This window comes from Syngnathus typhle, linkage group LG11, assembly GCF_033458585.1.
Source record: "Syngnathus typhle isolate RoL2023-S1 ecotype Sweden linkage group LG11, RoL_Styp_1.0, whole genome shotgun sequence".
Taxonomy (NCBI): domain Eukaryota; kingdom Metazoa; phylum Chordata; class Actinopteri; order Syngnathiformes; family Syngnathidae; genus Syngnathus; species Syngnathus typhle.
In genome coordinates this window covers 248,365-265,725 of record NC_083748.1, presented here as the reverse complement: position 1 = coordinate 265,725, position 17,361 = coordinate 248,365, and the positions used below count along the sequence as shown (strand labels likewise).

General features: G+C 46.1%; 1 protein-coding gene across 1 annotated transcript; it reads right to left on the bottom strand.

Annotated features, from left to right (window-relative positions):
* Window positions 1-1,613: 1,613 nt before the first annotated feature.
* Window positions 1,614-4,624, bottom strand: LOC133161838 (lysosomal protective protein-like). Its single transcript, XM_061290512.1, has 8 exons — window positions 3,570-4,624; window positions 3,393-3,504; window positions 3,167-3,217; window positions 2,833-2,919; window positions 2,574-2,729; window positions 2,279-2,455; window positions 2,118-2,209; window positions 1,614-2,025 (listed from the first exon to the last, which is right to left on the bottom strand). Exons 1-8 carry the CDS (start codon window positions 3,728-3,730, stop codon window positions 1,875-1,877), a joined length of 987 nt encoding a protein of 328 aa, XP_061146496.1. The 5' UTR covers window positions 3,731-4,624; the 3' UTR covers window positions 1,614-1,874.
* Between the last annotated feature and the right edge of the window lie 12,737 nt (window positions 4,625-17,361).

Sequence of the window (17,361 nt, the reverse complement as noted above, 5' to 3'; positions counted from 1 at the left end):
CTTGCCGCCCACTTCAAGAACAGCAGGGACGCACGGAGCCTATGGCAGGGCATTCAGACCATCACGGACTACAAGCCCGCGCCGCAGAGCTGTGAGGGCGACATCCGTCTGGTCAACGATCTGAACCGCTTCTTTGCTCGCTTCGACGCTCAGAACAGCACTTTCCCGCTGACAACCCCTCCCCCTCCACACGAGCAGCCCCTGTGCTTCTCTGCCGATAGCGTGAGGAGGGCGCTTGCCGCTATCAACACCCGTAAGGCTTTGAGCCGCTTGTCATGGAGCACATCAGATCCATCCGACGGTGAGCGAGGGGCAGACAGGACTTAAATACAAAACACGTTACATTGATTGAGGTGACACAGGAAGGGAGGGGCGACGCGAACAGAAACTATGGCAACCTAGACACAAAGCAAAACTGGGGACGAGACATGACAAATCTCCCTCGAAATAAAACTTGAAATCACCTTTCTTCTTGTTTGTTGTCAATCGCGCATCGCATTCAGCCATCCTGCCCAACACACTTAGTCAGTAAAATTCACAATTGACGACACATCGTTTGATGCGATGGTGCAATCCTTGATGGTGTGTTATTGTCAAACATTGTTTGGTTTTTAATCTCCATCGCAAACCGGATATCATACGGAGACCGCCATTACAGATGCGCAGAACGGATGCGCAAGACACGTCAGCTATATAGTGAGAAATCAGTTTTCTTCCCATCAGTTTCAATTCACAGTTTAATTAGCAGTTTCAATCAGCAAATAACAAAATGCGTATTACAGGTAATATTTTATTTCACAACACTTTGCCTTGTTCCTTTCTTCTCTGCTGTTCACTTCAAACACGCTCCATACGAACGCAATGCTCTCGTATCAGACGTTTGCTCGATCACCTGCTCGTTTGCTGTCACAATGTACCCTACACAAATCCGAAACATTTGTTGCGGCTCCGAGTCACGACGAGGGGCAAGTTTTGGTTTCCAAGGGTGTTTTTATTCCTCTTCAACGTCTCTCCCATACAGAGCTGCCTTTTTCACATGTCTGCACGTCACTTTCCTCTCTTTTCATCTGATCGCGGTGGTGCCTTTACGGGCAGTCGGAGAAATCAACGGCAACAGAAAAAAATACATCCAGGCTAGTTAAGACCATACCAAAGACTATAAAAATGGGACCCATTGCCTCCCTGCGTGTGTGACGATCATTGGGACTTTAAAAAAATAAAATAAAATGCGTGCGTATTATACATGGGTACAGGCTTTTTTCCAGCATCAACATGCCATTTTTAGGGTGCGTATTATACATGGGGGCGCATTATACACGGAAAAAAACGGTATTCAAGCAATGAATCCTGATTATATTTATTTGTCCTTCAATTAGATGCCCAAACAACCAGCAGTAGACAATAGGGGTGTAAATCGCGGGTTTTGTCACGATACGATATAATATCGATATAGAGAACTACGATACGATATTTGCCGATATCTTAAAGCCTGCTGCGATTCATTCACGATATATCGCGATATAGTGCTCTACGATCGTTTTTTTTTTTTTTTTAAATAAAAAATATAGAACAATATCCTGATTTATAACAATTCATACGCAAAATCAACAAGGTACTGCAAACTCTTTATTTGGGAAATTACAAGAGTATTGTAGTATACAAATTGCTTACTTTAACACTGAACTTTGATGTCGTGTTTTTTCTTTAAATGTGCGGCGAGATTTGTGCTCCCTGTATATTTGATCACCGCATGGGAGGATTTACAAACTGCACGTGTCTTGTCCGTTGAGCCATCTTTTCTTTGGAATCCAAAGTGCTTCCAAACGAATGACTTGAAGCCTAAAGGGGAGCAAATTTCCTCGTCTTTGTGGACACTAGCCATAGCACCAGCCCAGGAGCAGCGTACTAGTTGTCGACTCCCCTTTCACGTGCCTGCTCTGCTCACAACACAACAACGCCGGGCGCACTACTCCCGGAAAGAGGAAGCAAGCAACAATGAACTGGAATGAAGTGCCTCGCTCCGCACTGAAAAGAGGCAAGGGTCCGATCAGGAATGGCAGTTGCAATCAGAGGCGCAAATGCTGACATTGAGCAAGCCGGGTCGGCGGCCATCTGACCTGAACCTGTGGGCAGCGCCCCCCGGACAAGGCGCGTAGAGGTTGTACATGTTGAGCCCCGAGCCGTAGATGATGTCCTGAACCTCAACCAGCTGTGAGCAAAGCAAAGAGGCGTCACGCCAGCTGCGGCGTCTTGGCCGGACCTTTGCGGCCGGACTCACGGCAGCCGAGCAGTTAACGTCGGGATTTCGGTGGAAGTCGCATCTGCCTCGGCGGCAGCACCACGCCTGCAGGCGGCTCCACAGATGGCTTCCCAGCAGGCCGTGGTAGTACGCAAAGTATACTAGTGAGTTGTCGTTCAGCTTGTAGCTCGACATTCCATTGCCCACCGCCATGCCCTGGTGTGCACCGGCAAAAGGGTGGAGAAGTTCCGCTCGCGCTTCCCAGAGCCATCTGTCTTCAGACAAGCTTTCCCAGGTGCTGAAAGCAGAGCCCGTCAATCGGCGGCGACCTCACCTGAAGGTTGAGAGCAGCGTCCTCCATGACTCTCTCGGCCAACGTGGGCACGTAAATGCCGCCGTAGCTTTCTCCCATCAGGAAAAGCGGGTTGGTGCTCAGCTCGGGGAAAAGACGGAAGAACTCTTTCAGCGCCAAGTAGTTGAGCATGGAGACCTGAGACAGGCAGAACCGGAAAAACGACAGCCATCAGCAAGTCACCAGGACCGGCGGGAGGCATGCAGGCGGCCTGTGGTGAGCATCCCCCACACACACACACCTCCGTGTCATTGGTGGCGTAGGTGCCATCATCAGAGTAGGAGAAGCCCACCCCCGCCGGAGACTCCAGGTACAGCATGTTGGCGATCTGAAAGCAACAGCAACACAACAAAATCGACAGATTCCAGATTTGTCTTTATCTTTGTCTTAAGCTGGATTGTGGTCATGGGTAGAAAAAACAAAAACAATCGGCAAAGCCAGCCAAATTAAAAAGCGCGAAATAGATCAGAGGGGGAGCGACGTGTAAAGAAAGGATGACAATTGTAACGTTTTCTGGAGAGGGACTAGGGAGGACGCAAACCAAGCCGAGCCAGACGTGCAAGAAGGGTCGTGACCTTGTTCCAGGATTGTGTGTTTTCTCTCAGAGTGGCGCCGTCATCCTCCACCTACACAACAAGCCGCAGGACGTCCATGTTACACGTCAGAAGGGTCATTAACAGCCCGTTCAAATATCACGTAGTACCTGGCTCCAGTCTATCACACCACTCAAGACGAAAAGATTGCTTGCTCAAGCGACGGCCGGCACGTGGAAACATTCCCAAGTTAAAATTGGCCACCTACCAGGAAGGGTCCGTGCTCCGTCAGCAACCCGTCCAGCGAGCTGCAGCCGGGACCGCCGTTGAGCCAAAGCACGACCGGGTCGGACGCCGGAAAGTTCTGAGACTCGACGAACCTGCCGGAAGTAAGTCGTCGGCTGAGCATGCGGCGTGCCTACCCTCGTCGTGCGCGTGCGCTCACCAGTAGTGCAGATGCTTGCCGCCCGCCACACTGAGGTAGCCCGAGAAGTGCCGGAAGCCCGGCTGCTTGGGAATCCCGGGAAGGTTGACTACCTCATCGTGGGTCGGTGCTGCTTCGCTAATCCTCACCAACAGCAAGTACAACAGCACCACTGCCGCCATCTGACTGGAAGTGACATCATTAGACCACACTTGCGCTCAATCCATGTCGACCCGCAACCATGAATCAACAACTAACCAATGATCCAATTCATTGGGGATTAATTTTTATCACAGCTGAATTGTTTCGATAATTTTTTGAATTTGAAACTGCTCTGAAGTGCAGCTTCTGAAGAGTAAATATCCAAGTATTGGCCTCTCTTTGGAAACCAATGAGCAACATTTTTCGACATGTTACGGAACAAACCGGTACACATTATGAATTATGAAACCAGCCATTTCATTTTGAAAAAAAAAAAGGCAGTTTTCAGGAAAGATTTGTCAATTTAAATTACATCACACAATTTTCTGCAATTACTTCACTGATTGGTATCACATTTAATTGAACATTTATTGCGTAAAGATAAGAAAAGTGTGTGAAGGTCTTCTTGAGTGACCGAAGTGGCTTAGACTTTTGTCTTGCACTCGATGTCGCGCACGTTACTTGCACTGAAGCCCCAAAGCCACAAGTCGGTTCGGGCACAATTTGAAGCAAAGCAAGTTCCAGCTCGTTTGAAGCCCATTCTTCTACTCATCGTCGAAGAGCTCAAGAAACACTTCGGAAAATATGCACGAGATTGGGACCTGTGACTTGCACAAAATGAGCGCGGCCAGCCTCCTCAACATTGAGCTTTTGTTTGTTTCTTCAAACACATTCGAAGTCGTTACGTGACATCAGGAGCCCTACAATCATTGGAAGTTTTGAAGTCATTGCGTGTTTGGGCTGAGACATCACGTCATTTAGAAGCTTCTCTGCTTGTTTGCCGGCACAACTCCCACAGAACAATTATGTTGTGACGAGCACGAGAAATGTGGCCCAAGAAGCAAGCTTTTTTTAACCGCTCTATTTGTAATACTACAAAGTCACAACATTTTTTTCAATTCTTGAGGGTTTTTTTTTATACTTCCTTTTGGCTTTAATTGCTTTTAAGTGTGTACAGGTAGTTCATTTGAGCAGGGATTTCAGTATAACACATTCCTCTCACTTCCCAGCAGTGTGAGCGACCCAAAGCCACCCTTTGGTGACTGTGCTGCGTGTGAGGGGATTCTGCAAAAATAGGGTTTTTGTGCTACACGTTTTACTGTTTATGCTGAATCTTTTTTTCTGCCATTTTGAGTAAAGTGCACACTAGCTACAGTTATTAGGGGTGTAAATCGCGGGTTTTGTCACGATACGATATATCGATACAAAGAACTACGATACGATATTTGCCGATATCTTAAAGCCTGCAGCGATTCATTCACGATATAGTGCTCTACGATCATTTTTTTTTTAAATAATAAAATATAGAACAATATCCTGATTTATACGCAAAATCAACAAGGTACTGCAAACTCTTTATTTAGGAAATGACAAGAGTATTGTAGTATATAAAGTGCTTGTTTTAATACTGAACTTTGATGTCGTGTTTTTCCTTTAAATGTGCGGCGAGATTTGTGCTCCCTGAATATTTGATCACCGCATGGCAGGATTTACAAACTACACGTGTCTTGTCCGTTGAGCCATCTTTTCTTTGGAATCCAAAGTGTTTCCAAACGAATGACTTGAAGCCTAAAGGGGAGCAAATTTCCTCGTCTTTTTGGACACTAGCCATAGCACCAGCCCAGGAGCCGCGTACTAGTTGTCGACTCCCCTTTCACGTTCCTGCTCTGCTCACAAAACAATGCCGCGCACTGCTCCCTGCTCCCGGAAAAAGGAAGCAAGCAACAATGAACTGGATTTCAAAATAAAGTCGCGTCTAATGTCCGAGGTCAAACACGGCGATATAAATCGATGTTTACCTTTAGCATCGATGCCAATAAATCGTGGAGCATTATATCGATTAATCGATGTGTATCGATGTATCGTTACACCCCTAGTAGACAATGATTTAATTGTTGCAGTTCTCTGCTCATCAAAAGAGGCCATACTTGAAAATGGTAATGTAGCCACTCCAAGCGCTACTGTGTGGACAGATCTGAGTGACCAGTTGGAAAAGAAGATGTCTGCAAAGGCTCTGTACACCATTGTAAAAACAAACAGACACAATATCTGGTCAGCTCTGGGATTCAGTCATGATGAAACTGATTCTGAAACTAGCAGTGAAGCGAGCTCGGAATCAGGCCCTGAACGGTCATTTCAGCTTCATATTCCTTTTGACAAGTGGATGGAATTTATTCCGGAAAAGGCTGAATACAAAGATAAGAACTGTCGAACCCAAAAAAGAGAATACCGTTTTTCCCATGACAACGACCACGCAGCAGATATTTCTAAGTTCTCCCCGGACGGAGCAGATCTGCGAAGGGGGTGAGAATCGTGCTCACCCTCCACCAGTGGGCGTGCCAAGCCCCCAACGGCTGAACAATCGCGAGCAATTTCTATCTTGATTGATAACATTCTGGTCGCCTAAGGGACCGTGTAACTCTTTTCCTGCATTTAATCTGGCCGCAGGTTTTTAAAATTACACACACAATTTGGACTGGAGTATTGAGGAAAAACCTCATCTTCACTGGAAGTTATTGCTTTCATTGTATTTTCTTACTTATGTTTGATTGTTCGGGTTTGACATAATCATATGATAAAACAGGAGGGATATGTTAGGGTTTGCAGAATATCTTCATCGTATGATAATGTTGGAATGTAACCTGTAATAATTTAACTAGCTTGTCCTGTCTAGACAAAAGTAGTTGACCAAAGTGGTAAGATCTTTTCAACTTATTGACTAGCTGCAGAGGAAGCAATCAAAGTTGCTTTGTTTACAGAACGTCGTAAAAGGTCCCCTGCTATGCTTTGATCAGCAGGGGACCGTCTTCACCTTATCCTGGGTGTTCACCCCCCCCCCCCCCCACTTTCAACCCCACTCTGTTTCTCTCAATAAATAAGCACCTGACGAGGCCTGAGTCAGACTTCATTCGACCATCGCTGTAAGCACAGCGACGAGTGAACTCTCCGCCTGCAGGTGTCTAAAATGACTAACTTGACTCCAGTGTGGTTCTTGCAAAATAAGTTAATGAGCACCACCCTAACACAATACTCTTGTAATTTCCTAAATAAAGAGTTTGATGTACCTTCTTGATTTTGCGTATGAATTGTTATAAATCAGGATATTGTTCTATATTTTTTATTTAAAAAAAATCTATATCGATCATAGAGCACTATATCGCGATATATCGTGAATGAATCGCAGCAGGCTTTAAGATATCGGCAAACATCGTATCGTAGTTTTTTGTATCGATATGATATCGTATCGTGACAAAACCCGCGATTTACACCCCTAGTTGTGCGTCATCCTTTTGTGCTGGTGTGTGTGTGCGTGTGCGCGCAGAGGATCCTCATGAATGTGTGTGTGTATGAGTGCGAGTGAGATGTGTGTCCTATGGAAGAAATCAGTAATGGAGAATGTTCAGGGGGCTGTTGAAGCGATAATAGGGAAATTGAGAAGTGGACGATGATGTGTTTAAGTTGGTTGGAGAAACTGAGATGAGCAGTGTGTGGCAGTAGAGAAAATAAGACGTGTGTAGCAGGAAGTGACTAGAACGGTGGCTTGATAGGACGAGAATAAGAGACAGCAAATGTTGTGTAGAAGACAGTGAAAGATGTCGAATGTGATAATGATGAAGGGTGCAACAGCAAAGTTGGCCTGCCCTTTGAGAAGGTGAAACTGATAAGCGTGCCTGCGCTCGCACGTTGTCGCGGGGCTGTCCGCGTGGGCCATTGCTATGCTCGTGTGGGTGGTGGGCCAGCATCATGGTTGTTGCAGGAAATGGCCAGCCTGTGACCAATCAACATTGATGCTGCGCCCCCCCCTCGCACGAGGGGTGCTGTGGCTGCGGGCGAAGCAGGGAAAGTGTGAGTTTCTCAGAGAATGTTTGAATATTTGAAGCAGGGTTGTTGGCTTTGATTTCTCCGACTGCCCATAAAGGCACCACCGCGATCAGTTGTGGACATGTGAAAAAGGCGTGCGGACGTGAAAAAGGCGGCTCTGTATGGGAGAGACGTTGAAGAGGAATAAAAACTGTTAGAAAAATGTATATATATGTTATCATGCGTTCTCTAATCAATGCCTTACTGCAATATTACTGCAATATATGCTTGCTGTTTGGCCTTGCTGTTTTTATGATGTACCACAGAAGGACAGTTCCTTTCTAACAAAGACCACTTTGTTAGACAACATGCCTCATTGCTGTCCTGCACCCCAGATGAACCTCCAAGTGACCATTAAAGTCAGGGTTTTCCTAACTATCTTTATCGTAGGATTAGGTTGGAATGTATATAACCAGTAATAAATAACTTAGCTTGTTGCATCCTACACAATGTCGTAAAACTTCCCTTGCTATGTTTTAACTAGAGGTCAAAGGTTTTTTCTTTTGTATCCAGTCCACTCAAACTCCTCTTCCCAGATGTTCTTATCAGTATGTAAACATCTAGTGTCTCACACTGTGGGTAGGGCAAATCCAAATAAAAAGAGCGGGAGTGCCTACAGATTTTTAGTGTGTGTAGAGATTGTCTCAAGCTATCTGTACTGCACTCCTCGCGAGAAAAGACTTAATATTCTGTCTCAATTGTGGTTTGTTTGCTGTTGCTCTTCTATTCACTTATTCAGTCAGCGAAATAAACCTGACAAAAACACTCTTGGAAACCAAAACTTGCCCCTCGTCGTGACTCGGAGCCGCAACAAATGTTTCGGATTTGTGTAGGGTACATTGTGACAGCAAACGAGCAGGTGATCGAGCAAGCGTCTGATACGAGAGCATTGCGGTCGTATGGAGCGTGTTTGAAGTGAACAGCGGAGACGAAAGGAACAAGGCAAAGTGTTGTGAAATGAAACATTACCTGTAATACGCATTTTGTTATTTGCTGATTGTATTAAACTATCACATTCATTGTCAGTCAAGAAGAGAAGAGGACTATTATCCCTTCTTTGACGAAATGACCAGAGCACGGTACAAACACACTATTGTTCTTTTGGTATTTATTCAACCCACATTCTGTCACAACATGACAAGAAGAGACCAATACATAAATCAATACCGTTTTTTTCCGTGTATAGTGCGCCCCCATGGATAATACGCACCCTAAAAATGGCATGCTGATGCTGGAAAAAAGCCTGTACCCATGTATAATACGCACCAAATTTTTATGATTTTTAAAAAAAATTTTTTATTTTATTTTACTTTTATTTTATTTCTTTTAAGTCCCAATGATCGTCACACACGCAGGGAGGCAATGGCTCCCATTTTTATAGTCTTTGGGATGGTCTTAACTAGGCTGGATGTAATTTTTTTTGTTGGTGTTGATTTCTCCGACTGCCCCTAAACGCACCACCGCGCTCCGTGCGCGCATGTGAAAAAGGCGTGCGGACGTGAAAAAGGCGGCTCTGTATGGGAGAGACGTTGAAGAGGAATAAAAACACCCTTGGAAACCAAAACTTGCCCCTCGTCGTGACTCGGAGCCGCAACAAATGTTTCGGATTTGTGTAGAGTACATTGTGACAGACAGCAAACGAGCAGGTGATCGAGCAAGCGTCTGATACGAGAGCATTGCGGTCGTATGGAGCGTGTTTGAAGTGAACAGCAGAGACGAAAGGAACAAGGCAAAGTGTTGTGAAATAAAATATTACCTGTAATACGCATTTTGTTATTTGCTGATTGAAACTGCTAATTAAACTGTGAATTGAAACTAATAGGTGGAGAACTGAACTCTCGCTCTTTATATAGCTGACGTGTCTTGCGCATCCGTTCTGCGCATCTGTAATGGCGGCCTCCGTATGACGTCCGGTCCGCGATGGAGATTAAAAAACAAACAATATTTGACAATAACACACCATCAAGGATTGCACCATCGCATCAAACGATGTGTCGTCAATTATGAATTTTACTAAGTGTGTTGGGCAGGATGGCTGAATGCGATGCGCGATTGACAACAAACAAGAAGAAAGGTGATTTCAAGTTTTATTTCGGGGGAGATTTGTCATGTCTCGTCCCCAGTTTTGCTATGTGTCTAGGTTGCCATAGTTTCTGTTTGCGTCGCCCCTCTCTTCCTGTGTCACCTCAATCGATGTAACGTGTTTTGTATTTAAGTCCTGTCTGCCCCTCGCTCACCGTCGGATCATTGCATGTGTTACTGTCATGATGTGGTTTCTGTTCCTGTCTTTGGTAATGTCACCCTGTCTTTTTGTTCCACGACTTTGTCGGTCAGTCCTGTTGTTGGTTTTGTTGTACCATGACTTTCTTTAAAAAAAAAAAATAAACATTTTTTAATTTTTTGTACCCATGTATAATGCGCACCCCAGATTCTAGGACAATAAATTAGTTAAATTTTGCGCATTATACACGGAAAAAAACGGTATACAATTTTGAAGCTTGGCACCTGGACCCACATCATAAATGAACAAATCTGGAAAACAGTCAAAATTCCTTGCACATTTGTTTTTAAAAGAGCCGAGGTCTATCCATTGGTCTCAGATAATTATATCAAAATCAGAGGATACTGCAAGGAGTGTCATGGTCTTGTCAACATTAATTGTGGCGGAGAGCCAGAAATTAACAGTCCAATAATATTGAACTGTTTCATTAAGAACAGTGATGACTCCCTACACACTGGTAGCTCAAAGCAGTTTCTATCTGGACAGTTGCGTGTGCAGGTAGCCAAGGAACTTTGTGAGGGCAGGATGGAACCACATGTATGGCGAGCATCACAGGCAAATAAACTGATGGACTTCGGAGACCCTGCGCAAGGCAAAGCAAGAGAAAAATTATTTGGCATTAGGTGACAAAAATCCAATTTTATCATTGCAGATGTTGAAATACCTCACAGTGACAGCATCAAGTTTTTCTGTCACTATTGGAGTCAAACACAAATGCATGTGTACAAGAGCTTAAAGAAATCTCACCCAATATTATTGTTGATGCAAGTGGCTCAATAGTTAAAAAACTGATGAGGCCGAATGGCATGTCTGGGCGTATCTTCCTGTATCAGGGTGTTATGACAGGGCATACCAGCTCCAGTGTCCCAGTCGTGCAGATGCTGTCAGAGAAGCATGATGTTAATGCTATCACACAGTGGCTGAAGGAATGGATCCATCAGGAATTTTTCCAGTAGGGGCGCGCGCCCACAGGAAAAGAAATCGAACATCACCCACGCCGTTCGCTGATCGCTAAAACAACATCCGAGTCCGGGAAGCAAACGGTGAATGGATAACATCGCGCACATAGAATAGCGCAAGCACATTCGCGCTGTTTATTTATTATTTATTTATCATTCTTATTATTTATTGTTTGTGCCTTCTTGTTTTTATATTGTGTCGTTTACTTGTATGTCTATCGTGTAATATGTCTCGTCACCGTGGGATAGAGAAAACGTAATTTTGGTTTCTTTGTGTGTCTTGACATGTGAAGAGATTGACAATAAAGCTGACTTTGACTTTTTGACTTTGAAGACTGTTAGGGTTTACAGAATATCTTTATCGTATGATTATGTTGGAATGTAACCTGTAATACCGTTTTTTTCCGTGTATAGTGCGCAAAATTTGACTAATTTATTGTCCTAAAATCAAACACGCTCCATGCGACCGCAATGCTCTCGTATCAGACGCTTGCTCGATCACCTGCTCGTTTGCTGTCCCGTGCGCGCACGGAGCGCGGTGGTGCGTTTACGGGCAGTCGGAGAAATCAACGCCAACAAAAAAAATTACATCCAGCCTAGTTAAGACCATACCAAAGACTATAAAAATGGGACCCATTGCCTCCCTGCGTGTGTGACGATCATTGGGACTTAAAAAAAAAAAAAAAAAAAAAAATTTAAATTTTTTTTTAAAAAAATTCATAAAAATTGGGTGCGTATTATACATGGGTACAAGCTTTTTTCCAGCATCAGCATGCCATTTTTAGGGGTGCGTACTATACATGGGGGCGCACTATACACGGAAAAAAACGGTAATTTAACCAGCTTGTCCTGTCTTAACAAAAGTAGTAGACCAAAGTGCTAAGATCTTTACAACTTATTGACTAGCTGCAGAGGAAGCAATCAAAGTTGCTTTGTTTACAGAACGTCGTAAAAGGTCCCCTGCTATGCTATGATCAGCAGGGGACCGACTTCACCCCATCCTGTGTTCCCACACCCCCACTTTCAACCCCACTCTGTTTCTCTCAATAAATGTGCACCTGAAAAGGCCTGAGTCAGACTTCATTCGACCATTGCTGTAAGCACAGCGACGAGTGAACTCTCCGCCTGCAGGTGTCTAAAATGACGTGCTTGACTCCTGTGTGGTTCTTGCAAAATAAGTTAGAGTGAGCACCACCCTAACATTTTGGTGCCGAAACCCGCGACCCTCATACCCGCCATCTGGCTGACGGAGGAGGACGTGCTGCATTGTCGACAAGCAAGCGTCCTTTAGGGGGACCTGGAAAAGAAAGTCCTGGGAAGAGAATTTCTTCGCTGGGCCAGCATCTTAGGTCTGCCTTCGTCTGCCAGAGGTGGATTGACGGGTTCCGGCAATGCAACGGACCAGGGGTCAGGTAAGTTAAAAATTGTGTGGTTGTGAAACGCGTAAAAGTAAAAGTGCACAGGAATAAAAATAGGCAAGACAGAAGATAAGAAGTCTTGTGGAAGGAGGGGGTGTTGTAGAGTCCCCCTCCGGATGAAGTGGCTCTTCTGGAGCAGTGGTTTTCAAACTGTTTTATATATTTTTGTAAAATCTCACGTACCTCCGTGTACCCTCATTTGACAACCACTGTTCTAAGGGGACAACTTCGCGTTGGCAGGGCTGGGTAACTGGACAGTTGTCTTCAGTTCCCAGGGAAGGAAGGGGTGTTGTAGAGTCCCCCATCCGGATGAAGCAGCTCTTTTATTTTTAAAAGAGGACTTCGCGTAGGCAGGGATAAGAAATTTGTGTGGTTGAGAGAGTGACTGGTAGGATAAATTGACTACATAGCAGTTCTAGCATTGATCCACGGCAATAATACAGGCTAGTAATTGTTGAAAGGTCAATTTAAACCTGCATTGAGGATCCTCAAAGAAAGACAAAATGTAAAAATTGTAAAAATTGTATAAACCTAAAATACCAAATTAAGATGGGAAATAAGAACGGTAAATCTCTAGCTCTTGAAGAAGATGAGAAGTTCATGGCGAGTAAATGTCTTAATAGTATGCAATACATGCCGAAGTGGATGAAAAAGTATGGAGTAGAAGGGAAGTTGAAAGTTGAAGTGTGGAAGATAGTGGTTGATGTTTTGGAGGAGAGTGTAAATAAGAAGTCAAAGGGACTGAAAAAGAAAGGTAAAGAGAAAGAATTGATTTGTGCTAGAATCATCATCATCATCGGTTTAAAGTCCGTTTTCCAGGCGCCGCTGGGTTGGACTGGGTTCTCGATATGGCCTTCTCGTGGTTGATGCCGAGTGCCTCCATGTCGGCTGCCACGGTCACCTGCCAGGTCTTTTTAGGTCGGCCACTGGGTCTTGTTCCCTCTACGTTATACGACATAACTTTCTTCACTCAGTCGTTCTCGTCCTTCCTCACTACATGTCCATACCATCGCAGTCTGCCTCTCCTCACCACATCCACTATGGCCTCCACTTCCATCTTCTGTCTCAGCTCTGCACTGCTCTTTTCTTCCCTCATTGAAACACCACACATCCATCTGATCATTCTCATTTCTGCTCTGTTTAGTTTTTTCTTCGTGTTCTGTTTTCAGGGCCCATGCCTCACTTCCGTACGTCATACTACCTCTAACACAGGCTGAGTACACTTGGCCTCTCATCTTCAGGGATGGGGCCTTAGATGTTAAAAAGGGCATGAGTTCCCTGAATTTCTTCCACCCGCTTCTCACCCTTGTGGTCACTGCTAGGTCCACCCCTCCATCAGCGTTAATCATGTCTCCAAGATAGCAGAAGCTGCCCACCACCTCGTACACCTCCCCATCTGCCACGAGCCCCTCTTGCTCAGCTGGGTTTGCTTGGGCGACTTCTCCCCTACACCGCTTGCAATGGAAGGTCTCACTTGCAGCTAGTAGGCTGCCTTTTACTCCGCTGCATCTTCGATGTACCCATCTCTGGCAACCCTTGCACCGGATAGAGTTAGCTTGCACTCCCTTCCCGCAAACTCCACATGGCCATGCTCCTGACTGCAATATCACTCCCAGGCCAGCACCACCGACCATGACCTTTGATTTTGCCGCATTCACCTTCATTCCTTTCACTTCCAGGCATGTCTTCCAGGCCGCTAGCTTGCTAGCTAGGTCTTCTCGGCTGTGAGCCATCAATACCAGGTCATCCGCGTAGAGCAGCTCCCATGGTAGTCCACCCCTCACTTCCCTTGATACCACATCCATCACGATAGCAAACAGTAATGGGCTGAGCACTGATCCCTGGTGCACCCCTACCCTTACTTCAAACCCATTACTGTCACCAACTCCTGTTCTAACAGTTGTGCAGGCTCTGCAATAGAGAGCCATCACAGCCTTTACCAGTCCCTCTTCCACACCCGACTTCCTTAGGGCCCACCTCACCACCTCCCTTGGCACCCTGTCGAACGCTTTTTCCAGGTCGACAAAAGCAAAGTACAACCTCTTCCTCTTCTCCTGATGTTTCTCTTGCATCTGTCGGATGACAAAAATTGCATCTGTTGTACCTTTACCAGGCATGAAGCCATACTGCATCTCGTCCACCTTTACCCGTGTCCTCACCCTCCTTTCCAACACCCTCTCTAATAACTTCATTCCATGCTCCAGCAGCTTTATAGCCCTGTATGACCCACATGCGAGTGGGTCCCCCTTCCCTTTGAATAGAGGCACCAGGACGCTTCTTGTCCATTCCTCCGGAACGTGCCCCTCAGCGATGACACTGTTACACAGGTCGGTCATCCACTGCACACCGACGTCTCCCGCTGCCTTTAGCATCTCTGCCACCACTCCAGATGGTCCAGTTGCCTTTCCATCCTTCATGGCCTTCATGGCTTTTCCCACTTCTGTCCGTGTGATCAAGTCACATTCACCCTCCACTTCGTCGCATCCTGTCTCACCATCCCAGTCATTCTCCACATTCAGCAGCTTCTCCATGTACCTCCGCCATACTTCCTTCACTTCTCTGTTGTCTGTCACAATGTTGCCATCCTCGTCCTTCACACAGTTTGCACCGGTCACATCACGCCTCTCCTTAACCATTTGCTTCGCTATCTTGAAGAAGCTCTTTTGTCCTCTCTCACTCTCCAATTCACTTGCAAATTCTTTCCTCTTGGTCTCTTGGGCCTCCCACACCGCTGTCCATGACGCCCTCCTTGCCTCTACATACTGCACTCGGTCTGCCTCCCTTTTAGATTTCGTCCATACTTTATGGCACCTCCTCTTCTCATTCACCGCTCTTTCGACGCTGTCATTCCACCACCATGTCTCTCTTTGTCTTGCTTTACCCTTTGACCATCCGCACACCTCCTCTGTGGCTTCAAGCAGAGCCTTCTTTATTGCCTGCCACTTGCCATCCACACCACCCGACTCCATCATCTCCTCCACTTCTTCTGCTATATGCTCAATCTTCTCCCTAAACTCGTTTTTCATTCCCTCCGCTATGTAGCTTCCACACCTTCAACTTGGGAGGATACTTCTTAGCCCCCACATACTTGATCCACAGAGTTAGGTCCCCGATGACTAGGCGATGCTGAGATACACACTCTTCTCCGGGGATTGCCTTGACATCCCTAACCAGGACGCGGTCCTCCTTTCTGACCATGATGTAATCTATTAATAATAATAATAATAATTCATTATATTTGTATAGCGCTTTTCAAGAACCCAAAGACGCTTACTATTGTGCTCTTGCAGCCACCTGAACTGTATGTTACTAATTTGGCTTCGTCCTTCTTGAAAAACATATTGCACAGCACCAGCTCCAGTGCGTCGCCGAACTCCAGGATCCTCTCTCCCTCTGCGTTCCGCATGCCGTACCCCTGTCCCCCATGTGCCCCCTCAAAGCCATCTGACTCCCTCCCCACGTGTCCATTCAGATCACCTCCCAGAATTATAACCTCATTCTGGGAGATCCCTGACAGCACCATGATGGCCTTGTCCCAGAACGCATCCTTCTCGTCCTGACTTCTGCCAACTTGAGGGGCATAGATTGAAATTATGTTTGTCAGACGCTTCCCAACGATCAACTTCACAACGATGATCCGCTCATTTACCCTGCTAATAGTTAGCACTTGATCTATCCACTTTTCAGCAATAAGTACACCAACACCACCAGTCCCTTCGTTGCATCCTTGCCAGAAGAACTTGTACCTTCTGCCGATTGCACCCAGCATCCTTGCACTTCCACCCTTCCATCTCGACTCCTGGACACAGCAGACATCCACCCTTCTCCTGTGTAGAGCCTCAGCCACCTCCCCCGATCGGTGAGACATGCTGCCGATGTTCCATGTAGCCACCCTAACACATGCCTCCTGCCCCTCTCTATTCCGGTTCAGGCCTCCCCGCAGTCCATCTGGCTGAGGGCCGTCATATAATCTACCTGGGGTTTGGCCTCCTTTTCCATCACTCTTTTTGTCGTAGGCTGATGAAAATGCCCACGGAGTACTTAAGGCTGTACCCCGCCTCTCCTGTGTTTGTCTAGCCATACTGAGAATTTTTGGAGCAAAAACTTTTTACAGCCGGATGCCCTTCCTGACACCAACCCAAGGGGAAATTGATTGTCTGTAGGGGTTGACTCCCTTAGCCCATTCCTCTCCCGAGGAGCCCACTGGGCAGTGGTACTATTTAACCCATAGTTGGGGGCTGGTTCGTGGGCACCAGGGCGTGTCCACACACCGGTGGGCCTGCGTGCCGCACGTCTAGGGGCCAAACCTCCTCCGAGTCCCTTGTAGTTTAGCCTGGGTCCGTTGTACCCAGTTACCATGTGTCGCCGCGGTTGAATGTTGTTGAATGCTTCACAAGAGAGAAGAGAACAAATCCAAAAGACAAAAGATAGAAAGTTGAAAAGTGATGAGGCTGCGACTATGTTTGTCAGGCCGGAAGACAATGAGGCCACAGTGCGCAGGCGCACTGTCCCGGCCACGGCTCCAGCCGCAGCTGGAAATGCAGCTCATGCGGAGCAAGAGGGATCTTCCGCTCGTATGCAAAACTTGTATCCAGGTTTAACAGACCTGCACCCTCCCCCAAATAACAGAAAAAAAAGTCAGGGTCACATTACTAGAAGTCCTGTACAAACGAGAAGTCTGACCACTGCTGCTAGATTTTCCCAAAATTTGGACAATGTTGATGTGTGCCCAATGATACAGGTGCCAAACCCTATTGTAGGGGAAGGCCAACCTCCACATACGTATGTTTTTCGGCCATGGACTTTGGAAGAGGCTAGAAAAGCAGTTGAAGGGGTTACCCCTGTTGCTGAAGACCCAGATAAATGGGCAGAAGACATGGCTGGAATCATACATTCCTATAGACTGAATGGGCATGAGGCAGGAGAAGCTGCAATGTCTTCTTTGGGGAAAGACTGGGCAAAGGTTAGAGGTCATTATACAGGTAGAAATAATCAAGGGCCCTTTCCCTATCCCGTTGAGGGAAATCAATTGGTAGGGGAGTATGCAGCACAATGGAATGATCTTGTGCAAAGAGTGAGAACTATATTTCGAA